At 40.5% G+C, this 26,353-nt stretch overlaps 1 protein-coding gene and 1 pseudogene across 2 annotated transcripts in view; one reads left to right on the forward strand and one right to left on the reverse strand.

Annotated features, from left to right (window-relative positions):
- The window catches only part of TMED10 (transmembrane p24 trafficking protein 10), a 40,910-nt gene that overhangs the window by 10,162 nt on the left and 4,395 nt on the right, over positions 1 to 26,353 (reverse strand). The window contains exons 2-3 of the mRNA XM_079700433.1: positions 12,615 to 12,726; positions 7,409 to 7,482 (exon numbers count right to left, since the gene is read on the reverse strand). Coding sequence (XP_079556559.1) covers positions 7,409 to 7,482; positions 12,615 to 12,726 — 186 coding nt within the window. The remainder of the gene's footprint in view (positions 1 to 7,408; positions 7,483 to 12,614; positions 12,727 to 26,353) is intronic.
- LOC307050462 (aurora kinase B-like) lies at positions 22,493 to 23,450 on the forward strand (annotated as a pseudogene). Its single transcript has one exon. The product of its transcript is annotated as an aurora kinase B-like (transcript).

Consider the following 26,353-nt stretch of genomic DNA (forward strand, 5'->3'; position numbering starts at 1 on the left):
TAGAAGGAATCAATAACAGAATAACTGAGGCAGAAGAACGAATAAGTGAGCTGGAAGACATAATCGTGGAAATAACTGCCGAGGGGCAGAATAAAGAAAAAAGAATGAAAAGAACTGAAGACAATCTCACAGACCTCTGGGACAACACTACACGCACCAACATTCAGATTATAGGGGTCCCAGAAGAAGAAGAGAAAAAGAAAGGGTCTGAGAAAATATCTGAAGAGATTATAGTGGAAAACTTCCATAACATGGGAAAGGAAATAGTCACCAAGTCCAGGAAGCACGGAGAGTCCCATCCAGGATAAACCCCAGGAGAAACAGACCAAGACACATATTAATCAAACTAACAAAAATTAAATTCAAAGAAAAAATATTAAAAGCAGCAAGGGAAAAACAAAAAATAACATACAAGAGACACCCCATATGGTTATCAGCAGACTTTTCAGCAGAAACTCTGCAGGCCAGAAGGGAGTGGCAGGATATACTTAAAGTGATGAAAGAGAAAAACCTACAACCAAGATTACTCTACCCAGCAAGGATCTCATTCAGATCCTACAGAGAAATCAAAAGCTTTTCAGACAAGCAAAAGCTAAGAGAATTCAGCATCACCAAACCAGCTTTACAACAAATGCTAAAGAAACTTCTCTAGGTGGGAAACACAGAGAAGAAAAAGACCCACAAAAACAAACCCAAAACAATTAGGAAAATGGTAATAGGAATATACATATCAATAATAACTTTGAATTTCATGGATTAAATGCCTCAAAGACACAGACTGGCCAAATGGATACAAAAACAAGACCCATATATATGCTGTCAACAAGAGACTCACTTCAGACCTAGGGACACATACAGACTGAAAATGAAGGGGTGGAAAAAGATATTTCATGCAAATGGAAATCAAAAGAAAGCTGGAGTAGCAATACTCATATCAGATAAAATAGACTTTAAAATAAAGACTATTACAAGAGATAAGGAAGGACACTACATAATGATCAAGGGATCAATCCAAGAAGAAGATATAACAATTATAAATGTTTATGCACCCAACATAGGAGCACCTCAATATATAAGGCAAATGCTAACAACCATGAAAAGGGAAACTGACAGTAACACAATAATAGCAGGGGACTTTAACACCCCACTTATACCAATGGACAGATCATCCAAACAGAAAATAAATAACGAAACACAAGCTTTAAATGACACAACAGACCAGATAGATTTAATTGATATTTATAGAACATTCCACCTGAAAGTGGCAGAATACACTTTCTTCTCAAGTGCACACAGAATATTCTCCAGGATAGATCACATCTTGGGTCACAAATCAAGCCTCGGAAAATTTAAGAAAACTGAAATCGTATCAAGCATCTTTTCTGACCACAATGCCATGAGATTGGAAATCAATTACAGGAAAAAAAACTGTAAAAAACACAGATACAGGGACTTCCTGGTGGCACAGTGGTTAACAATCCACCCGCCAATGCAGGGGACACGGGTTCGAGCCCTGGTCCAGGAAGATCCCACATGCCGTGGAGCAATTAAACCCGTGTGCCACAACTACTGAGCCTGTGCTCTAGAGCCCACGAGCCACAACTACTGAGCCCTCATGCCACAACTACTTAAGACTGCCCATGCTCCGCAACAAGAGAAGCCACCACAATGAGAAGCCTGCATACCGCAACGAAGAGTAGCCCCTGCTCGCTGCAACTAGAGAAAGCCTGCATGCAGCAACAAAGACCCAATGCAGCCCAAAAAAAAAAAAAAAACCCCACAAATACATGGAGGCTAAACAGTGCACTACTAAATAACCAAGAGATCACAGAAGAAATAAAAGAAATTAAAAGATACATAGAAACAAATGACAATGAAAACATGACAACCCAAAACCTATGGGATGCAGCAAAAGCAGTTCTAAGAGGGAAGTTTATAGCAATTCAATCTCACCTCAAGAAACAAGAGAAATTGCAAATAAACAATCTAACCCTACATCTAAAGCAACTAGAGAAAGAAGAACAAAGAAAACCCGAAGTCAGTAGAAGGAAAGAAATCATAAAGATCAGAGCAGAAATAAATGAAATAGAAACGAAGAAAACGATAGCAAAGATAAATAAAACTAAAAGCTGGTTCTTTGAGAAGATAAGCAAAATTGATAAACCATTAGCCAGACTCATCAAGAAAAAAAGGGAGAGGACGCAAATCAATAAAATGAGAATGAAAAAGGAGAAATCACAACCGACACCACAGAAATACAAAGGATTATAAGAGACTACTACAAATAACTATATGCCAATAAAATGGACAACCACGAATAAATGGACAAATTCTTGGAAAGGTGCAATTTTCCAAGACTGAACCAGGAAGAATTAGAAAATATAAACAGACCTATCACAAGCAATGAAATTGGAACTGTAATTTTTTGTTGTTGTTGTTTATTTATTTTTTCTTATTAGTCATCCGTTTTATACACATCAGTGTATACATGTCAATCCCAATCTCCCACTTGAAACTGTAATTTAAAATCTTCCAACAAACAAAAGTCCAGGACCAGATGGCTTCACAGACAAATTCTACCAAACATTTAGAGAAGAGCTAACACCCATCCTTCTCAAACTCTTCCAAAATATAGCAGAGGGAGGAACACTCCCAAATCCATTCTACGAAGCCACCATCACTCTGATACCAAAACCAGAAAAAGATACCACAAAAAAAAGAAAATTGGAGACCGATATCACTGATGAACAGAGATGCAAAATTCCTGAACAAAATACTAGCAAACAGAATCCAACAACATATCAAAAGGATCATACACCGTGATCAAGTGGGATTTATCCCAGGGATGCAAGGATTCTTCAATATACACAAATCAATGTGATACACCATATTAACAAATTGAGGAATAAAAACCATATGATCATCTCAATAGATGCAGAAAAAGCTTTTGACAAAATTCAACACCTATTTATGATAAAAACTCTCCAGAAAATGGGCATAGAGGGAACCTACCTCAACATAATAAAGGCCTTATATGACAAACCCACAGCAAACATCATACTCATTGGTGAAAAACTGAAAGCATTTCCACTAAGATCAGGAACAAGACAAGGGTGTCCACTCTCGCCACTCTTAATTAACATAGTTTTGGAAATCCTAGCCACGGCAATCATAGAAGAAAAAGAAATAAAAGGAATACAGATTGGAAAAGAAGAAGTAAAACTGTCACTATTTGCAGATGACATGATACTATACACAGAAAATCCTAACGATGCCACCAGAAAACTACTAGAACTAATCAATGAATTTGGTAAGGTTGCAGGATACAAAATTAATGCACAGAAATCTCTTGCATTCCTATACACTAACAACAAAAAATCATATGAGAAATTAAGGAAACAATCCCATTTACCATCACAACAAAAAGAATAAAATACCTAGGAATAAACCTATCTAAGGAGGTGAAAGATGTATACTCAGAAAACTATAAAACACTGATGAAAGAAATCAAAGATGGCATAAACAGATGGAGAGATATAAAATGTTCCTGGATTGGAAGACTCAGTATTGTGGAAATGGCTATACTACTCAAAGCAACCTACAGATTCAATGCAATCCCTATCAAATTACCAATGGCATTCTTCACAGAATTAGAAAAAAAAATTTACAATTCACATGGAAACACACAAGACCCCAAAAAGCTAACGCAATCTTGAGAAAGAAAAACAGAGCTGGAGGAATCAGGCTCCCCAACTTCAAACTATACTACAAAGCTACAGTATTCAAGACAGTATGAACTGGTTTGCAGGGCAGAAATAGAGACACAGATATAGAGAACAAACGCATGGACACCAAGTGGGGAAAGTGGCGGGGGTGGTGGTGGTGGTGGTGGAGTGATGAATTGGGAGATTGGGATTGACATATATACACTAATATGTATAAAGTGGATAACTAATAAGAACTTGCTGTATAAAAATATAAATTAAAAAAATAATAAAAGACAGTATGGTACTGGCACGAAAACAGAAATATAGATCAATGGTACAAGATAGAAAGCCCAGAGATAAACCCACACACGTATGGCCACCTAATTTACGACAAAGGAGGCAAGAACATACAATGGAGAACAGACAGCCTCTTCGATAACTGGTGCTGGGAAAACTGGACAGCTACATGTAAAAGAATGAATTTAGAACACTACCTAACACCATACACAAAAATAAACTCAAAATGGATTAAAGACCTAAAAGTAAGACCAGACACTATAAAACTCTTAGAGGAAAACATAGGAAGAACACTCTTTGACATAAACCACAGCAAGGTCTTTTTTTGACCCACCTCCTAGAGTAATGCAAATAAAAACAAAAATAAACAAATGGGACGTAATGAAACTTAAAAGCTTTTGCACAGCAAAGGAAACCATAAATAAGACGAAAAGACAACCCTCAGAATGGCAGAAAATATGTGCAAATGAAACAACGGACAAAGGATTAATCTCCAAAATATACAAACAGCTCATGGAGCTCAATATCAAAAAAACAAACAATCCAATTAAAAAATGGGTGGAAGGGGCTTCCCTGGTGGTGCAGTGGTTGAGAATCTGCCTTCCAATGCAGGGGACACGGGTTCGAGCCCTGGTATGGGAAGAACCCGCATGCCGCGGAGCAACTGGGCCCATGAGCCACAACTACTGAGCCTGCGCGTCTGGAGCCAGTGCTCCGCAACAAGAGAGGCCGCCATAGTGAGAGGCCCGCACACCGCGATGAAGAGTGGCCCCTGCTTGCCACAACTAGAGAAAGTCCTCGCACAGAAACGAAGACCCAACACAGCCATAAATAAATAAATAAATAAATTTAAATCATATGGGCTTCTAAGAAGACCTCTGCTTAAAAAAAAAAAAAAAAAAAAAAAGGGTGGAAGACCTAAATAGACATTTCACCAAAGAAGACATACAGATGGCCAAGAGGCACATGAAAAGATGCTCAACATCACTAATTATTAGAGAAATGCAAATCAAAACTACAATGAGGTATCATCTCACAACGGTCAGAATGGCCATCCTCAAAAAATCTACAAACAATAAATGCTGGAAAGAGTGTGGTAAAAAGGGAACCCTCCTGCACTGTTGGTGGGAATGTAAATTGATACAAACACTATGGCGAACAGTATGGAGGTTTTTTAAAAAACTAAAAATAGAACTACCATATGACCCAGCAATCCCACTACTGGGCATATACCCTAAGAAAAACATAATTCAAAAAAAGACATGTACCACAATGTTCATTGCAGCACTATTTACAATAGTCAGGACATGGAAGCAATCTAAATGTGCATTGACAGATGAATGGATAAAGAAGATGTGGCACATATATACAATGGAATTATTACTCAGCCATAAAAAGAAACGAAATTGAGTTATTTGTAGTGAGGTGGATGGACCTAGAGTCTGTCATACAGAGTGAAGTAAGTCAAAAAGAGAAGAACAAATACCATATGCTAACGCATATATAGGCAATCTAAAAAAAAAATGGTACTAATGAACCTAGTGGCAGGGCAAGAATAAAGACGTAGACATAGAGAATGGACTTGAAGACACAGGGTGGAGGGGGAAGCTGGGGCGAAGTGAGAGTAGCATCGACATATATACACTACCGAATGTAAAATAGCTAGTGGGGAAGCAGTTGCATAGCACAGGAGATCAGCTCGGTGCGGTGCTTTGCGATGACCTGGAGGGGTGGGATAGGGAGGGTGGGAGGGAGGCTCAAGAGGGTGGGGACATGGGGATGTATGCGTGCGTGTGGCTGATTCACTTTGTTGTGCGACAGAGGCTAGGGCAGTATTGTGAAGCAGCTATACTCCAATAAAGATATATTAAAAAAATAATAAAAAAATAAAATGCCCTACGATAGTGACGTCCACATCATTCTATATGTAAACTCACAATAATACCATCTGCTTTAGAGAAAAACAAGCTATGTCTAATATCCAATCTGAGGTTGAGAATATAGCAGCAGTACTCAAAAACTGAAAATCATCTTACCTATTCTTCTACCTCATGATAATACAACACTTTTCTTAGTGTTATACCATACAACAATGCTTTAACTTACATGATCTTATTTAGATATAATTAGGATTCTTGGATTTTTCAGTTTACTCTTAAGTTCATCAAACAAAGAAGCTCTTGCTTTATTTCTTTTACTTAAACTAGCCTGGAGACAGAAACAAGCAAATCAAAGTCTCCACTAGGAATTGTCTTCCATTCACAACTGCATCGCTTGCTCCTGTTTATTCCCTACAAATAACTCAGTGTAGTTTTGTTCAGTTGAACACACACATGAACTAGGAAAAAAGAGGAAAGACCTGGAGAGCTGCAATCACTGTAGTACTACTTCCTGTCGCAGAACCAGCCAGTCGCTTCCAATCTTCCATTTTAGGATATTTCCCTTCCAAGTTCTGACCAAAGATAGAATAACTTCTCCTGTTCCAACATTCCTAGAAAACTCTCTTAAATCACTTAAAACAACTTTCCTTTGCTTATTCTGTTTACATTCTTCAAAAGCCACTTACCTTTCCTGTACCCCACCTCTTCTTCATGCCTTCAGGTACTGCTGTAAAAAGACTGATCTCGGTACAAACACTCTTATCTTTCTGTAAAGATCAATCCTCCAGTCTTAAATACTTCTTGTGGTTTTTCAAAGGTGCTCTTCACTTGAAGAACCATTTTGTGCTGCCCCCAGAGTCTCTCACAATAATTGAGATTAAAAGGGCTTGGTCTCTATTCCCCTAATTCTATGCACACTTCCACCTCCCTACCACCCAAATAAATGCCTATTTTTATTCTCTACAATACTTCCTGTCAGCAAAACTCCTAGTCTCTTGCAGTTTTTTCTTCCGTCTAGCTCTCTCTTTGAAAAATTTGAAATTATTTTAACTAAAAGCTACTTTTGATTATTGTGTTTCTCAAAGACAGCACAAATGTTCAAGTCTAAAACAGCATTGAATCTATGCCCTAGTTATATACATAGCTGTCAGTCAGGAATAAAAGCCATAGGAATTTTTTTTTAAATCACTTAACCTTGAACATTAACATAAATGAATTCCAGCTTTTAAAAATTATAAATATATATCTGGTTTCAGACGTCTCAAGAGCACTAATGGCATATGCTTGAGTTTTATCACACCAACATTTCTATGGGACAGTTGGTCCAGTCATTTGGCTGACAGCACAGCCAGAATTATTGTTCAAGGCTGTTAACACAACTTTTTATATCAAGCTGGTTATCACATGACTGCTGAGAAAACCACAGCCTCCTGGGCAAAGCACAGCCTGTTGGCCTGACTAGGTCACAGAAACCTCACAGAACAGCAAGCTACTGCCTCTACTGGCTGTTACAGCAGGACATACCTCTTCGTAATTTTTCGCCTCCACTCCATGCTTCATGTCTAGGATCACGAGTTGGTCAGGTATCCGCCCTGATCCTGAGAAAGAAATCAAAGGATTCATTGTGCGAATATTTAAAATTCCGGGAAATCACCCACCCACCCTCCCTCTCCCTAAGCCCTACCCTCTCAATAGAGGGAAACAGCGGCAACTCCTCCCCCTACTCAGCTGCAGAAAATTCCTGGCTCTGGCTAAACATCACAAGCATTCCAGACAAAGCCTCTATCTGTGTGGGGTGCCAGAAAGTGACAAGAACATGCTGCTGGCAAACATCTCTGACGGAGCAGGACACAAGATACTGCAGCTGGTACTACAGAGGAACAGAACGGGGAAGAGAAAACACACAGGCTCACTGGATTAGGAAATAAAAGTCACAGCAGCATACAACTGAGTGGCATGTAGACCAATAGGTAGTGGGCACCAACTTAGGCTGAAAAGGCACATTTCCACATCTGAAAAGGTTGACCTGTGAAATTCTCAGAGAAGGATTACTGGGTATACGCGAAGCCTGAATTTACTTAATACAAATACGAGTACTGAAAAGTACACAGGATTTGTCTACTATTCCACTTATTTCAAACATTTTGGTCAATGTAAGGCCATTTCAATAGGGAAATAAAGTGTTATGGGACTATTCCCACACAGCCTTTAGAAGAGCCCAAGAAGAAACTTAACAGTAAGAGTAAAATTCTCAGGGATACTTCTTACAAACAGAAAAGTCTATTTGGGATAGTAGGACCAACAGAGCGATGTTCATATTAGAAAAGATAATCTGATTCAGCTTGATGAAAAGGAATTCTATTCTTACATCATCAAGTAGGAGAAAGGGAAAGATTCAAAAGAGGTCCAGAAAACTGCTCAGTCTCAATCTCCTGGAATTCACCTGATTACTTGTATAATTAAAAACTGCTTGCATGAAATTAGGAGTTTGGGGAAATACTGCCAGTTAAGCATCGTGGTTCCTGAGACCATAAGCCATAGAGAATGGTACTGTACCCTGAGAAACATTGGAGATTTTCTGAAACATCAATTCAAAAACTAGTCATTGAGAACTCACAAGGTGCTAGAACCGTGCTGGAGATTGCAATCTCTGCCTTCAAATAATTCTATGGGCATCTAAGACATAAATATGCATACCAGCTACAGTGAAAATGCAAAGCATATAAAACTTTAAGGAAAAAACAAAAATGGTTCAGACAATCCCAGCTATGGAGCAAAGGTTAGAAGAGGGAAGAGATTAGTTGTGGACAGACTTCACTTGAGAGGTAGCACCTGACGGCAGACAAAGTATCTGGACAGAAGGGAACACATGAACAAAGACTCAGCTATTGAAAGGATTGTGGCATGTTTAAAAGACAGTAAAGAAGTTCTTTTGGATAGACTAGAAAGATCAATTTGAAAGCAATAAAATAAGACTGAATAGGTAGGATCAAGAAACTAAGCCAAGGACTTCCCTGGTGGTGCAGTGGTTAAGAATCCGCCTGCCAATGCAGGGGACACGGCTTCGAGCCCTGGTCCGGGAAGATCCCACATGCCGCGGAGCAACTAAGCCCATGCGCCCCGACTACTGAAGCCCACGTGCCTAGAGCCCGTGTTCTGCAACAAAGAGAAGCCACTGCAATGAGAAGCCTGCACATGTAATAAAGGGTAGCCCCCGGCTGCTGCAACTAGAGAAAGGCCGCATGCAGCAATGGAAACCCAACACAGCCAAAAATAAATAAACAAATAAATACATTTATTTAAAAAAAAAAAGAAATGAAAAAGAAAGAAACTAAGCCAAGTCACAAATACCTTCTGAGCATTAAACCAATTAGGTTTCCAAAACAAAAGAAAGCAAAACAAAAAGTGACACCCAGAGAGGTATCTTCTCCCAAATCTAATGTGCAATCCTGATCACAGCACTGCCCATAAGAGATTCAATGCAAATATTTGCTTCTCCTTCCTCACTTAAAAAGTTGTGAAATCAAGCAGCTCACAGCTCCGCCTGGTCCAAATGATCAAGATATTCTCTTCCTAACAGACTCTTCTCGCTATCTCTGTTTGCCACAGCGCAGCTTTAGCATTATTCAAACACGAACGAAACCACAAAACCACAGACCACCTGAGTCCAGACCATACAATTTCTTGCATAGAACAGCCAGCGTATCCCCTTAGCTGACATCATGGCCATAAAGGGTCTCCTTTGTAAAAAGACCCTTTGAAATTTCTCTGCATTTGCCTGACAAATAGACAGTCTTTTAAAAGGTGTTCCAAAGACTACAAGGTATCAGGTCTTCACATCAGAATAAACAGCTGAATAAACACAAATGAAATTAGAAATTGAGTGCTGGCTATAACGTGTGTGTGCACATACATTTATACATATATACACACACATTTTTGAACTAGTTCCTAGGCATTTACATGCACAGCATCAGCATATAAGAAATTCAGAACAAAAGATAATCTCTGCCTTCAAAGAGTTCGAAATTGGGAATGTAAGATATACACACGAGACACTTAAACAACACAAGGCTGTGTGTGTGAGAGATATATATATTCAAATACTTAAATAAACAATCCAATCAGTAAGTGATGCACTATTCAAAGGAAGCCACACTGACCTCCTTGCTGTTTCTGAGACATGCTCAGCATCTTAAGGTGTTTGCTTTTTCTCCAAAGCCCTCATTACCATCTGACTTCTTTTTTTTTTAAATAAATAAATAAATAAATTTATTTATGGCTGCATTGGGTCTTCGTTGCTGCACGCGGGCTTTTCTCTAGTTGCGGCAAGCGGGGGCTACTCTTTGTTGTGGTGCACAAGGCTTCTCTTATTACCGAGCATGTGCTCTAGGCGCACAAGCTTCAGTAGTTGTGGCTCACGGGCTTTAGAGCGCAGGCTCAGTAGTTGTGGCGCACGGGCTTAGTTGCTCCGCGGCATGTGGGAGCTTCCTGGACCAGGGCTCGAACCTGTGTCTCCCACATTGGCAGGTGGATTCTTAACCACTGAGCCACCAGGGAAGCCCCCATTTGACTTATATTTGTCTACTGTCTGCTTGCTCCAATGAAAATGTAAGTTCCACTGAGAACAGAGACTTCTGTTTTATTCACTGCTATATCCCCAACACCTAGAACAGTGATGGGTGAATCAATCAATTGATTGAGATATCAAGCAGACTAGAACGGCTGAGGGATGCATTCTAAAAGAACTAAAGGTAGGGACTTCCCTTTGGTCCAGTGGGTAAGACTCCACACTCCCAATGCAGGGGGCCCTGGTTCGATCCCTGGTAGGGGAACTAGGTCCCACATGCATGCCACACCTAAGAGTTCACATGCTGCAACTAAGAAGTCTGCATGCCACAACTAAACACGCTGCAACAAAGATCCCACGTGGGGCAACTAAGACTTGGCACAGCCGAAAAAGAAAAAAATTAAAAAAGAAAAACGAAAAACCCCCAAAACTAAAGGTAATCCTATGTTCATATGGGAAGAGAGCATTCCAACAAATGAATAAATCTGACATGTTCAGAAGGAAGAGCAAACCAGAATGAGTGGGGCCTGATGGGCAGAGGAAGATAAGGTTGGATGGAGCAAGAGTATAAAGACTATTAAAAGCCATGATGCCTAAAATCCCTTCTAGCTTGAAAATTTCATGATTCTGTGTTTCATTCTATAGAACAGGAATATTACTGCCACTACAAAGAAGGGAAAGCTTTTGAAAAAGGACTGACATAATGAAAGATGTGTTTTAGGAGATAAATCTGGTGGCAGTATTTGGATATATTAAAAGCAGGGATATCAGTTAGAAGGCTAACGACATGATCCATGATTTGAAAGATTAGAGTTCAGATCTGTGTGGTGGCAGATACAGGAGGTATTTTGAAAGAAGTATCAGCATAACTTGATGACAGACTGGAAAAGACAAAAGTATGTAATTTCAAATATGTGAGCCCAAGTAACTGGAAGGATGGTGTTAATACTGATGACTGAGGGGAACTGATTTGAAAGAGTAGGTCATGAATACAGTCATAGATGTCTGAGTTTTGAGGTAAGAATAGCACAACCATGTGGAAATGTCTAGAATACTGTTGAGACATCCTGGAACTGGCAGGGGTGGGGGCAGGGAGAAGGGTATCAGTCACGAAATCACTATTACAGTCTTTTAATTTTCTATTCTTAATCTATTATTCCATTTACTTCAGGCAAACTCCCTTAGCTTTTAGGTTAAATTGACCCACTTTAGATCAGGGGTCAATTTCTGGTTAACTGTTAAAAGCAGCTGGTTCTTTTGCTATTCCTGGGAATATGTTGGAGGTGTTGACAAAGGTGCTTGCTTTTCTTCTAGGATCGTGTGTTCTGAACATTCTATAAATGTAAAATTGCCAGGAGTCCTTTTGCTACCATATGGAGAAAGCCTGAGAATAAAGTCAAATGGAGGCAAAAAGAGGAAGCACTAAAAACAATGTAAGGTTCCAATGATACCGTTAAAACCCCAAGATACAGCCCTGCCTGAAGTCAGTACCACACTGTAGACTCCCTGGTTCAGAGAGTCACATGGTCTTTCTCTTCTTCCTCTTTAAGCCAGTTTGAGTTATGCTTTTGTATCCTGCAGCCCCAAAGGGTCCCAAGTAATAAAACAGGTATAAATGCATACAGCTTTTAGAGTCCGGTGTCCTTGAAGCTGAAGAATAGGGAGTGAAAAGGCATCTGCTTTTTCCCCAACCACTGAGCACAGAAGCCATCAGGTAATCAATCAGCCTAAAAGTTACTAAGGACTCTTGGCCTTGAGATGCACAGAAGAAGCCACGGCAAGCTATCAGGACTAGGAAACAGCAAGTGCCCTGGAGATCGAAACTGCTTCTGATGATACATTATTTGTCAGATAGACAAATATCTAATCCTACTTCTAATCCCAAAGAAAACATGTCACTAGCATATAAATGCACTATTTTCTAGCATCTATACCAAATTCAACTCTATCATTCAAGCCAAGTATATCACAGGATTCAAGAAATGCCTACTCCTGCACATAAGAACTCTACCAATTTGCCAACTTTCACTTATATGTGTGTGCACTCCAGCAAATGTAGTTTCCATTTCCTCTTCCTGTCCAGACCAAGAGAGATAGTTCATGCTCTAACTTGCTGAGAAGATGATACTTAATTCAGGGAAAATACTCTGATTTACTTACCCTTGCTCTCAAAACACACTTCGAACATGTCATAGTCTTCAGTGGTAAAGGCAAACTTCCCCTTGGTTGCATCCTCCTTGGAGTACAGAATATGGCCAGCAGAATCTGTAATCTAAAAGTAAAAAGTAAGTAAGAACAGGCAGCAAATAATACTCGGGAAGAGAACTTATAGAAATTGGAGAAATGGAAAGAAACACTGTCTATAAAAGATAGTCTAGGGCTTCCCTGGTGGCGCAGTGGTTAAGAATCCGCCTGCCAATGCAGGGGACACAGGTTCGAGCCCTGGTCCGGGAAGATCCCACATGCTGCGGAGCAAATAAGATCGTGCGCCACAACTACTGAGCCTGCGCTCTAGAGCCCGCGAGCCACACTACTGAAGCCCACGTGCCACAACTACTGAAGTCCGCACGCCTAGAGCTCGTGCTCTGCAACAAGAGAAACCACGACAATGCGAAGCCCATGCACCACAAAGAAGAGTAGCCCCCGCTCGCTGCAACTAGAGAAAGCCCGCGCGCAGCAAAGAAGACCCAACGCAGCCAAAAATAAATAAATAACATAAATAAATTTATCAAAAAAAAACAAAAAAAAAGACAGTCTGTTATGATCACTATGGTCCAACCATTCCCAAAGATAGGAACTGGATTAGAAGGTGAAACCTAAATACAGCAAATTTTACAGTTGATATAGTTGATATAAAGTGGGTTTATTAGCAAAGGTTCACTTTATAGAATGTAGACCAGTATCATTTCCTAGAAAGGGAAAATGGAAGTGGACAATTACTGAAAGAAAATACTACAAAAAGGAGAAAGATATGTAAGAACGCATTTGCTGTATAAAACAAATCTTGACACATGGTTGGGGGGAGGGGTGGAGAGTGGAAATGGAGCACCTGACACAAGGAGTGAAGGAAAAGAAGGCATGCCTGGAGGAAAAATCTGGCAGAGCTATTCCTTCAGATTTTATGTGGATTATGTCAATGGCTACAAGGGGTGGGGGAAGGCAGGGGGATAAGCAGGAAGTTACTCCTAAGAAAGACATCTTTGGTTTCCACAAATGATAATTCCTGTCTTCCAGGTTGTTGGCTCTAGTTTTCCAAACTTAAACCGCTCCATTCCTACAGAATGGCCTGTAAGCACAGACGAAGCGGCATATATTGGTAAGTGAACGGTCGCATATAAAGCAAGGACTTGACACAGTAATATGACAGACCAGGTCTCAGGCTTCTTTTCTAGAGCACATGGTTGTCTTGGCAGAAGGCACATTTCATGACCTAAGACAGGAAGCTACTTGAAATGTAGAACACAAAAATAGTGGATTCATTATATTAAACTGGACGTTCTAATGTGTAAAACAAGATTCAATTATAGATGAGATTTTAAACATAAAAATTGAATAGTATACATATACACCTATATATTTAAAGCACTTTAATAACACTAGTTATTTCTGAGTAGTGAGAGTTCTTTATAATTTTTTTTTTCTACAAAAGCATGTATCACTTATGGTCAGAAATAAAGTTATTTCAGTTTTGGAAAGAAAAACATAACGAAAGAACAGTTACCACTGCTAGACAAATTTGAAATGATGGGTTAATAAAATAGGTTTTATGGCACAGCTAAAGTCCCTAAGAGTAACAGCAGTAATATTAACCAAGTATCTTCTGCCATGAATGATGTTGATCATTCATTAATTTGTCAAACATTTAAGATGCCTGGATCTGCACTGGTCACTGGAGAAATAGGATGTGGAAGATGGTTCCCATCTTCGAAGGGCTTAAGAGTATAAATAGGAGAAGAATAAGAAATGAGACAACTTCGCTGCAGTGTGGAGAGTGCGTCAGTGCCATGGGATTATGGAGGGTCACAGAGCGTATCGTGGAGGAGGTGACACAGGAGCTGAGTCATGAAGGATGGGTTGCAATCAAGGGAAGAATAGGAGTAAAGAGAATTCAGGGTAGAAGAGACAGCAAATATGAAGGCTTAGGTCCAGAAAAACAAAACAGAACATAAACATGGTATCACCATAACACTAATAGCTAGTATTTATTAAGCACTTACTAAATGCTGAGTACTGTGCCAAGGGCTTTATATGCATTTTTTACTTGATCTTCACTATAACCCTACAGGTAAGAAGTATTTTTTCTCCCATGTCCACAGGAGGAAACTGAGGCACAGAGAGGTTAAGTGGCTGGAGAGATACTAGCCAGATCATGTAGAACTACAACATCATGCTAAGGAGTTTACTGTGCACAAAGTGGAAAGGAAATGAAGAATTTGAAACCAGAGTGATGTGATTCAACTTGCAGTTTAGAAAGATAAATCTGATAACACTGTGAAGACAGACTCAAGAGGGACAATACTAGAGATAAGAAAATGTGTTAGGACACTAACCCAGTACTCCAGGTTAGAGATGATGAAGGCTTTGTGTATGGAGAGAAGGGGTCACATCTGAGGAATTTTAAAAATGGAGAAAAAAATAAAAATAAATAAATAAATAAAATAAAAATGGAGAGCACGCCTCAACTAAGACCCGGTGCAAGCTAAATAAATAAATAACTATTTAAAAACAAACAAACAAACAAACAAAACCGGAGAGTCCACAGGACAAGACCAAAAAGTGAATGCCCACAAAGACCAAGCAAGCAGCATAAACTGAGTCTAATGGGCCAGCACAAGTCCACAGGGTGTGGCGAACAATGTGGCAAACAGGAGACAGGCCTGTCTCAAGGGAGAAACCAATTACTACCATGGCATGTCAGCTTTTCAGACAATCTAATTCTCCAAAAGAACCTAAACATTTTAACTGTTATTTGAAATCTCCTAGTTTTTAACTCCTCACAACCAATCCCAACATTTGAAAAACGATCTCAAGGCCAAACAAAAATGTCTATAGAACCAACTTCTGGGCCACCGATATCTGACCTCTGCCCAGGATAGGAAGAAAGCTGGCTAAAATCACACGAAAGAACTGTTGGGCAGCACTGAGGTGAGAGTTGAGATCAGGGACCATGGATTTCTAGTGGCCGCACCTAGCAGCCAGGATGCAGGAGCAAAGAAAAGTATTATATGATTTAGGTCTGGGGTCTACAACTGCATGGTTTGGAAGGATACGGGGATTAAGGAATTATGTTATAAACTTTACCTACATAGTCTTTAATCCTCACAACAATCCCAGAGAGGCCAGTCTTATTATCCCCATTTTACTGAGGCAGAAACTTAGTAACTTGTTCATTATCACAGAGCTAATAAATTGTGTATGTAGATTTGAAGACAGGGTCTAAAACCTATGCTCTTTCCACATTCCATGTTGCAGCCCCACAGCAGGAATGGCTGAAGGAAGTGGAATGCACAGAAGCCAAGAAAGACTAACAGAATCTGATGGATTCTTTGGGTTGGTGCAAGTCAGAGAGTCTGAGAGTCCTCTTGAGTGGGACATGGCACTGTTCAGTCTGCATTCTCCACCTTAGAGGGATTAGCAGGCAGCCACAAGGTAGAGGCCTTGAAGTCAGCAATAAATAAACAATCTGCATGGGAATATTTAGCCCTGAAAATTCCTAAGGCCTCTTGTTCATGTGATACTTTCCCTGAATTATCAACTAAAAGAAAAAGCCAAACAAAGGACAATTCAGCTTAATCAGACTTACAAGACTTGGCATAAATTTGCCCAACCAGGTTATTTCCTAGAAGAATAGCTTATGATCTCTTTGCATTCTCCTAAGATTTTTTTTTTAAATACATGTGCCCTAGAATATCTTTTATTTTTTTTTATTTTAAATTTATTTTTATATATTTTTTATCTTTTGGCTGTGTTGGGTCTTCGTTTCTGTGCGAGGGCTTTCTCTAGTTGTGGCAAGCGGGGGCCACTCTTCATCGCGGTGCGCGGGCCTCTCACTATGGCGGCCTCTCTTGTTGCGGAGCACAGGCTCCAGACGCGCAGGCTCAGTAGTTGTGGCTCATGGGCCTAGCTGCTCTGCGGAATGTGGGATCTTCCCACACCAGGGCTTGAACCCGTGTCCCCTGCATTGGCAGGCAGATTCTCAACCACTGTGCCACCAGGGAAGCCCCTCTCCTAAGATTTTAAAAGTGTTCTTCAAAAAAAATTAATTAAGGACAGGAGCCTCTTTAGATGACAAAGGATCCTAGGTACAGGTCAGAAAACTCTTATTAAGCAGTGGCAAAAATCCTTCATTGAGTACTTTGCAAAATGAATTAAGAAGTCTGCCATGTTCTTCTGAAAGACTCAGATACAATCCACACTTCCAACTGGTTCTCGGAAGGAGTAAAAATTGTTTAAATTGTCTTCTTCTACACTGTACTGAGGAACTATAGTCATGGTAGAACCACTTGCATTGTTGGTTCTTTCTATGACATCTGAAAATGTATTAAAGATGCAAATATTTTACAAGAGGCTGAAGGCAAAACACCCATCACTGCCTATACCATTTATCAGCATGAAATTTACCTCCTGGAAATAGTGTGTGATAATCATCACATTTCCATCAGTGTCTCCACGTTTCTATACTCCCTATGACCTTCAGGTGACACAACTATATAAGTGTATCTATCCAGATATTTGGAAATCCAGACAGGCAACTTGACAATTTAACCTTCATGTTAGGCTCTTATAGACTGTTGGGGATTCTAACAGATCCCAGAATTTTTCTGAAAATCAGTAGGTTTCCCACGTAGTTCATAACTGCAGCTATTAAGGAGCCAAGCCACTGACCTTAAAAAAGAAAGAAAAAAACCACATGCCCTAACCTCAGCATAATTACATAAATCAGCAGGTAGCTAAACTCAGGGAATAGAAAACTGGGCAAATCTCAGTAACTAGCCAGAGCCGGCAAAGTCTAATAGGTCGAAATGATGGTTTTAAATTTCTTTAATTAAAATGTTCTGATTACAGATCACTTTAAAAGATCATCTGGTTTCTCAAAAATTGAGAGATTTAATTTTTTCTTCTTAAATTCTACTAGAGAACCACCTTGGTAATATGATAACTGCCACTTTCACCTACTATAAGAGCAAACCCTTAAAGGATTCCCCCTTAACAATAAAAACACATAAAATTTACTGTAAAGTTCTTAACCAAAGGTAATATCAAGCCATAAAATTTGCCCATATGACATCAAGGAATGGGAAGTAATAAAGATATCTTTCTAGATAACACCTTCTGAAGAAAAGCAAACCAAAGTTCACAACTTACAAAGTAGGGAAGAAAGTGTTAATTGTATGTATATGCACAGTAGCTGATGTCAAGAATATGTGAATACTCACATCAAAACCATCAAATAAGTGAGAATACAGGTCCACTGGGAAAACAAGACTCATTTAGAATTGGATTTTCTTGGACGATTCTAGGCAGTGGCCAGAGAAAACAGGTTCTTGAGCAGTTCTTCTACTCCTGAAGCCTGCCCCCCTTCCTTGACCACACATTCAAGATAATACCCTGCCTACTTCAAAAGGATCTTTAAGTAGCTTAGGCCCAAACACTAGGCAAATAAAGCAATTAGGAATTAAGGAATAGAGTTCACGTGGAGGAAGAAACTAATAGGCACTATCAAGAACCTGAACTAAGCAAATGGTATCTGCATAATAAATTTGGTTCTCAGTTTTCTGGAAGCCAAGATTAAGAGAGAAACAAGTTGGGTTACACATCATTTGTTTTCTGATGAAAGCTCACAAGTTTACCTTCAGAGATAATTTTCCTGGAACTAAACAAGAACAATTTATCAGGAAGGTTCTTGTGAAAGGACCGTGACCAATATTAGACTCTCCCACTTTCAACCATGGCCTTGCTAAAGATAGAAATACAATTCAGATGGATGCTTTTAGTGACCCTCCATAACAATCTGCCTGACCTAATAATGCAGAGGTGGGACGTGAAGGAATTGGATGAACGATCGCGAACCCCGGGCCTCTGCTCTTTAGCACCACTTCTCTCCCCATCCTAGCTCCTCTTGCTGCTCAGGGAATTCTCAGCCTTACTCTAAAGTTGCAAGAAGTCTGGGACTACTTTTGGCCACTTGCTGCTACCACAAGTGTGTTTGGAAAAAAAAAAAAAGTGTCAGGAAAAGATACCTTAAAAATAATACTACCCATCCAGATCTTGGCTTCTAATACCATTCTCCAATAAAAGGGAACCAGGGCTCCTTGGAGAAATGGCTGACCCCAGGACTGGGACAAGAAATACACAAGATGAGCCTGGGGCATCTTGTAGTGCCAGAAAGTAAAGAAGCGCTCGAAAACAAAACAAGACAAAAAACAACAGGGGTTTGTCAAAGGGACACAGGAGCCAAATGAAAGAGCTCCCAACAGCCAAAGCTGTAACAATTTGAGCAACAAAATAAAGCAGTATTGGATTGTAATTCAAAATATAAATACCCAGGAATCCATAATGATATAAATGATTAAACAAGCAAGCAAACAAACAAACAAGATGGGGAGAAGAAGAAAATCTCCCATGCAGAACACTCTCAGATAATTTATGAAATTTTAGAAACAGCACCCTCAAGGAGGTCAAGCATACTCCCCACTCAAGTGTGGGCTGCACATAGTGACTTCCTTCCAAAGAGCACAGCATAGAAAGGCAGGGGGGGCGGTAGTAACTTTACAGTGGAGAAACCTGACAAACACTACCTCTGCCAGATGATCAAGGTCAATATAACAGTGATAATTCATGCTGACAATATGCTCCCTTAACATGATATGATGAAAATGACCCTTTACCTGTGTGGTCTTCCTCCCCAAAACTCTTAATTCCAGTTTCATCATGAGGAAAACATCAGACGAATCCCAATAGAGGGGTATCCTACAAAATACTTGACCAGTACTCCTCAAAACTCAAAGGGCTGTCAAAAACAAGGAAAATCTGAGAAACTGTCATAATCTAGAGGAGCCCAAAGAAATACGACTAGATGTAATATATCCAGGATGGGATCCTGGGACAGGAACAAAGGACATTAGGTAAAAACTAAGGAAATCTGAATAAAGTATAGACTTTAGTTAATAATAATGTATAAATATTTGTTCATTGTGACAGACAAAATGTATTATACTAACATAAGATATTAACAATAGGGGAAACTGGCTGTGGGGTATATGGGAACTGTATTATCTTCACTGTTCTTCTGTAAATCTAAAACTGTTCTAAGATAAAAAGCTTATGTAAAAAAATACTATTCAGAAAGATGAAGTCAAACACATACATACACATACACACACACACACGCACACACACACACACGCACACACACACATACACCTCCAGATTCTCAAGAAATTTAAAATCAAAGCCAAGCAAGTAAATAAACATTTGCATATACTTTTTATGTTGTAAATACAAATAGTTAATTTGGACAAGTCTATACCTACCCTTGTAAAATGACATATGATCTACGGGGGAGGTGGCAAGTCTGTGTCTTTCTAATGGCACAGGTCACACATTGCTTTCATTTGCTGAATCAGCTCCATACCCCACCAGTCCAAGAACAGGTTAAAAACCAAAAGCCCAATCCACGTCTTTCTGGGCGTGCTACCATAGCAGCAGAGGTCAATCAGCTTGCAGCTTTAGTGAAACTCTGTAAGATGTAATTTCCTTCACACAGGCTCCTACCTGCACTCTGTCTTCCTCAGGTTTATGACCAGTCTGGGGTATAATACTGAGTATACAATGTGTACATATTATTTTAAGGCTAACCATAAACCTTGTAGCTCCTGAATGACTAACTCAGGAATTCAGAAACAGCCAAGTCCCTTGGAGAAGCTCTATACATTGAACAAAAATGAACCAAAACAGAAACACCTACCCTTTTCTCCTTTTGAGAGACAGTACAGCATAGTAGTTAGACTGAAGGTTCTAGAGTCAGGCCTCAGGTTGGTGTTCAAATCACAGTTGTGCCACTTACTAGCTGTAAGGCCTTGGATACGTTCCTTAACCTCTCTGTGCCTCATATGTAAAATAAGAACGAGAGTATGTACTTTACAAGGTTATTGTGAAAATTAAATTTAATACAGGTAAAGTGCCTAGAACAGTGTCTGGCAGCTGGCAAGCACTCAGTAAGTGTAATTATTAGCATTGTCATTGTTATTGTTAGCATTTTTGCTATTATGGTAACTGCTTGTTAGTGATAACTCAGAACTCCACAAACAATTAGGTCACTAACCATACTTTCAATCTAAAAGTGCTAATGGATGGCAAACTAGATAAAGTAGTCTGCATCGACTAAACCCAGGCATGACTAGGGCCTAAATGGTTGTTGACGGAGACAGGAAAAGACAGACAGGTAAACCTCAAGGAAGTAGCAGTAAGATTTAGAAACGGAAGAGATACAAAATGCCTAACAAAGCAGGTATTCAACGAATCATTTTAGCTGCTAACAGGGGACAGAAAGAAATACCAGATGACTTCAGCAATTCCTGCAAGTGTTTTACCCAATAAGTAATAAACTGCATGAAGGACCCAATAACATTAAGTGTGGGGAGAGGAGAAGAGAGGACTCTGGGTGCATATATAATGATCAGGGGTTGTGGGTCTACACGCTTCATCTGGTAATAGTTCACGGTGAATCTTAAACTGTGGGGCCCAATCAGAAAGAACACCAAATCAGTGAAGACGCTGAAGTTTTACACTAGAAAAATAGCATCAGAAATACTTTCAAGAGACTACCACAACTACTACACACTAAGAACATGGACGACTCTGTCAGCCCAGAAGCTATATTTAATGGGCAGAAAACAAATTTACTCTGATCTTTCAAACAAGAGCAAGTAGCAAGTCTACCAACAGCATCCCTGAAATCAAAGGATCACATCTAGATTTTACCCAGAACAAAGTCAAACTTAGAAAGGCCATAAGCAGCATTTAGCAACACTAAATTCTTTCAAATTTCCAACACAATTCAGCAATGGCAGAGCACAGCACAGAAGTAGTTTAAGAAGGCTTATAGAAGTACTGAAAACTAGACATGGAAAATTTCCAGGTACTGGTATGATAAAGGATAGATGCTCTCCTCCTGCTTCTATCAGCATTTACAACATTAACTCAACAGAGGCAATACGTCATACTTGACTGGGGGGGTGGGAATTGGGGGGTTGCGGGGGTGGGTGGGGGGAGAAAGCTGGAGAAAGAGAGGGAGGAAGGGAGGGGAATGAGAAGGAAAGACCAGTTGCTGCCCTAACAATACTGCTGCGGGGGTGAAGCCAGATCAAATGTTTTTTTTCATACTGTTCCAAAGTTATTTACGGTAAAAACCTCCAGCGTGACCCTTTCAGGCACAAACAAAGCCTTGTTCTTTCTTAACAACTAGTCCCTTGATTTCCCACACGTTGTGTTGAACAATGAGGTTGGGGGCACAGAATAAAGCAGATGACATCAATCTCCCTCAAGTCGGAGGCTTGTTTCAGAGCCCAAATTCTGGTCTGTGGCCAGCTGGCTGATTTCACAGAGGGCTCTACTGTCCAGGATGCCAGGCTGCGTATGCATTTGGGGGCCATGGCTCAGGATCAACCACCAGTTAGCAACTCACACAAGAAACAACACAGAAGTCACTGCACCTCACTAGATTACCTTTATAAATCTGTTCCCTTTTCCTAGAAACTAGGCTCAGTCTTCAGAAGTCATCATAAAGATATGGTATAGCAATTTCAAATTCTAAGCAGCCCCCTTCTCTAGACCAGTTGAAAAGAGAGAAGGCTGGGGACAACTGTTGAACAAGAGAAATTTAAATGAAGTAACAGAGGCAGGTTCAGTCGTTTGCCACTGGCCAGGGGGGTGGGCTGTGGTATGGGCTCCACTTCCCTCCCCCTTTCCCTCTAAGGATCCATAAGGAGAGTCTATGCATGGCCCTATGACCAGCAGATGGCTCAGTCTGGCCTCAGAGAGTCCTCCGGAAGGAGCCTGTCACCCCATCTGCACTTGTCCTCATGAGCCGCTCCAATGCCGAGCCCACAGGTGCCCCTGTCCAGAAGGTGGTGGAGAACAGCAGTGGGACCCCCCCGGTTCTCAATGCTTTCCTTCCCAATTGACGACTTTGAGACCGGGCGTCCTCTGGGCAAAGGCAAGTTTGGAAATGTGTACTGGGCTTGGGAGAAGAAAAGCCATTTCATCGTGGTGCTCCAAGTCCTCTTCAAGTCTCAGGTAGGGAAGGAGGGTGTGAGGCACCAGCTGCGCAGGGAGACTGAAATCCAGGCCCATCTGCAGCATCCCAACATCTTGCGTCTCTACAGCTACTTCTATGACCGGCAAGGATCTACTTGATTCTGGAGTATGCCCTCCCGGTGGGAGCTCTACAAGAACAGGCAGAAGAGCCGCACTTCTGACGAGCAGCGTACAGCCACGATCATGGAGGAGCTGGCAGATGCTCTGATATACTGCCACGGGAAGAAGGTGATTCACAAGAGACATAAAGCCAGAGAATCTGCTCTGGGGGCTCCAGGGAGAGCCGAGGGTTGCCGACTTCGGCTGGTCTGTGCACGCCCCCTCCCTGAGGAGGAAGACGATGTGTGGCACTCTGGACTACCTGCCCCAGAGATGACTGAGGGGCGCGTGCACAACGAGAAGGTGGATCTGTGGTGCATCGGAGGGCTCTGCTCCGAGCTGCTGGTGGGAAACCCCCCCTTGGAGAGGGCTTCCCACAACGAGACGCATCGGCGCATCGTCAAGGTGGACCTGAGGTTCCCCCCTTCCATGCCCGCAGGAGCCCAGGAGCTCATCTCCAAGCTGCTCAAGCATAACCCCTCAGAACGCCTACCACTGGCCCAGGTCTCAGCCCACCCTTGGGTCCGGACCCACTCTCGGAGGGTGCCGTTTCCCTCTGCCCTTCAGTCTGTCCCCTGAATTGTCCCTGTCATTTTCTCAGTTGTGTCTGTATGTCTGCATACGTGTAGTTAGGAGGAGGGGATCCTGGCCCGTTCCCACATCTATCTTCTGCCTCCTCTTTCTTTAATAAACGCTGAAGCTTTTTGCACTAAATAAATAAATAAAGTAACATACTGTTTAACTTTTATGGAGAAGGAAACACAGAGTCAGGTTTTAATTTAAAGCTAGAAATCTGTATATAATACAAAAATAAACTAGATTTTAATATCATTAAATTTTAATGTACCAATTAGCCTTCTGTACTATACCATCTATTTATTGACCTGTTTCTAACCCACTGGACAACAGTCACATGAAATGTAAATTTGAAAAAGACATATTTTTCCTAACAGAAAAAGATCAGCCCTCAGTACAGACAACAGTAATCATGAGCTGAAGTGTAACTGTTCCAAATAAAATCAATTAAAGCTATAGCATAGGGACTTCCCTGGTGGCGCAGTGGTTAAGAATCCGCCTGCCAATGCAGGGGACATGGGTTCAATCCCTGGTCCGGGAAGATCCCACATGCCACAGAACAATAAAGCCTGTGCGCCACAACTACTGAGCCTGTGCTCTAGAGCCCGTGACCACAACTACTGAGCCCGTGTGCCACAACTACTGAAGTCCACGCACCTAGAGGCCGTGCTCCGCAACAAGAGAAGCTACCACAATGAGAAGCCCGCTCGCTGCAACTAAAGAAAGCCCGTGTGCAGCAACAAAGATCCAATGCAGCCAAAAATAACTAAATAAATTTATATTTTAAAAAAGCTATAGCATACACACACACACACACACACACACACTCTTTTCATACAGCTTTTAGTGTGAAAAAATGTTATAAGCCAATGGTTTCCCAACTGCCAAGATCCTTCTTGATAACTTTTATGCTTAAATTGTGATAAGCATACAACTCAAGGCTGAATTCTCCAAATGATCTTGTTTGGTTTTCTCATCTGTAAGCTAGTTGGGAAATACTGGGACCATAACTGAGTGTAATATCCAAATAAAAGATAATCTCATTTAGAAAAATGAATTATTAATAGCAACAGCACTCTTGAAGAATGACAATGAAAAAAAACCTTAGGCCAATTAGATTATTTGGAAGAGGTTAAAAAAAGTATAAGTGATCTAAATTACCAGTCGGCTTTTCTTTCCTTTCCAGTGATGATTATGACATCTCCTCACAATTGCTTTCTCTCTTTCTGTATTTCCAAAACATAAATCACCCTTAGGCAATAACTAACTCATCTCATCCCCTAAAATTAATGCATCCTCCAATTTTCACCATTAACAAACATTCTAAATGATAAATGGTACTGGAACCTATTAAATTATTATGGTATCATCTAGTCTTTATGAAAATGTGGTTTTCAGTTCACAGATTCTGAGTCCCTACAACAGGCTTTTATTATGGATCTGAAGTAATGAGGAAACTTCTACATTCACTATGAATGATGAGTTGGTACTTCCTGCTTCAATTCTGTGCAGCAGTCTTTAAATCTGAAACTATTTAGCCTGGTTTAGCCTCATTTTATGAAATGAGTAGGGAAGGGATAACCTCAATTGGAAATCTTAACACAAAACACATCCCAACATGGGCCTGAAGGAGAAATCTTTGCGAAAGAGTCCCACCCATCATTTCAATCCATTTCTCTCTCTATTCAGAAAGGCCTTCTCTGGCCACTCAAATACTTTACCCCATTAATCACGCCTTACCACCTACTGCTTGATTTTTCATTATAGTACTTATCACTACCTGACATTGTGTGTACTTTTTAAACTTGTATTTTGTCTTTGTTCTCCACTAGAGCTCAAGGACCTTGTCTGCAATTCATTCCTATAACCCCAGCTATGTCTGGCATATACTAAGTATTAAATAAATATTTATTGAATGAATGCGAGAATCACAAAAACTCAGAATTCCCCTCATTAAGATATTCTTTATCTAGTCACTGCAATGACACAGGGCGGGGGAGTCAGATAAGCAATTCAATTTTCATTCACTAGACAGGAAAGAAGAGTACCAACATCTATGGCCCACCACAATGGGCCCTGAACAATTAAAGAAACCATCTCCATTAGCCCTTCTAACAATTCTATGAAGTCTATCATCCCCATCTTACATATAAGAGACCCAAAGAGAAAGGTTAAGTAATTCCCCTAAGACCATACACCCTTTAAATGGTGGAGCTGATGGGATCTGAACCCAAATCTGTCTGACTCCAGATCCAGGCTCAATAAGATTAAGATATCTAACTCAGTTGTACAACAATGCCTACGTAGTATATTGAACCAAAGACACAAAGATGAATAAGACACCGAGGAGTTCACAAAGTAAGCCGTGTCAAACAGGATGTAATGGAAGCAGACAAGAGGGGTGTATAGGCAAAGACTGGTCCAGGTTAAGAGAACACTGTGTTTAAAGAACTGCAAGGTATTCAGAACAGCTAGAGTCAGGAGCAGGAGGAGAGAGGAGAAGAGGAAGGAAGAGGTAAAGATCAGAGATGAGGCTAGGACAGTGCCAATTCATTTGTTCATTCATTCCTTAAGTTGAAGTCCTACTATGTACCAGGCACTGTATTAGACACAGGCATTTCAATGATGATTGAGACACAGCCTCTGCTCAAGGAGCTTAAAGTCTACCTGAGGAGATGGGTAAACACAAAACTACAACACAGAGTGATACATGATAACACTGACGTATTCATTGGACATTAAGGTGCTCCTTGACAGGAAGATGATGAACGAGACAGATCTATCAAGGCACTACACTCACAAAGATCCTTCTAAGAGAAACTGCCTCAATTAGAGCAATAACTCAATGCCAAGCCCAGTTGGCCAAGTTTTGCACTTCAGAAAGCGTCCAGTTCTCCAAACCTCAA

Source organism: Hyperoodon ampullatus, assembly GCF_949752795.1.
Source record: "Hyperoodon ampullatus genome assembly, chromosome: 3".
NCBI lineage: Eukaryota > Metazoa > Chordata > Mammalia > Artiodactyla > Ziphiidae > Hyperoodon > Hyperoodon ampullatus.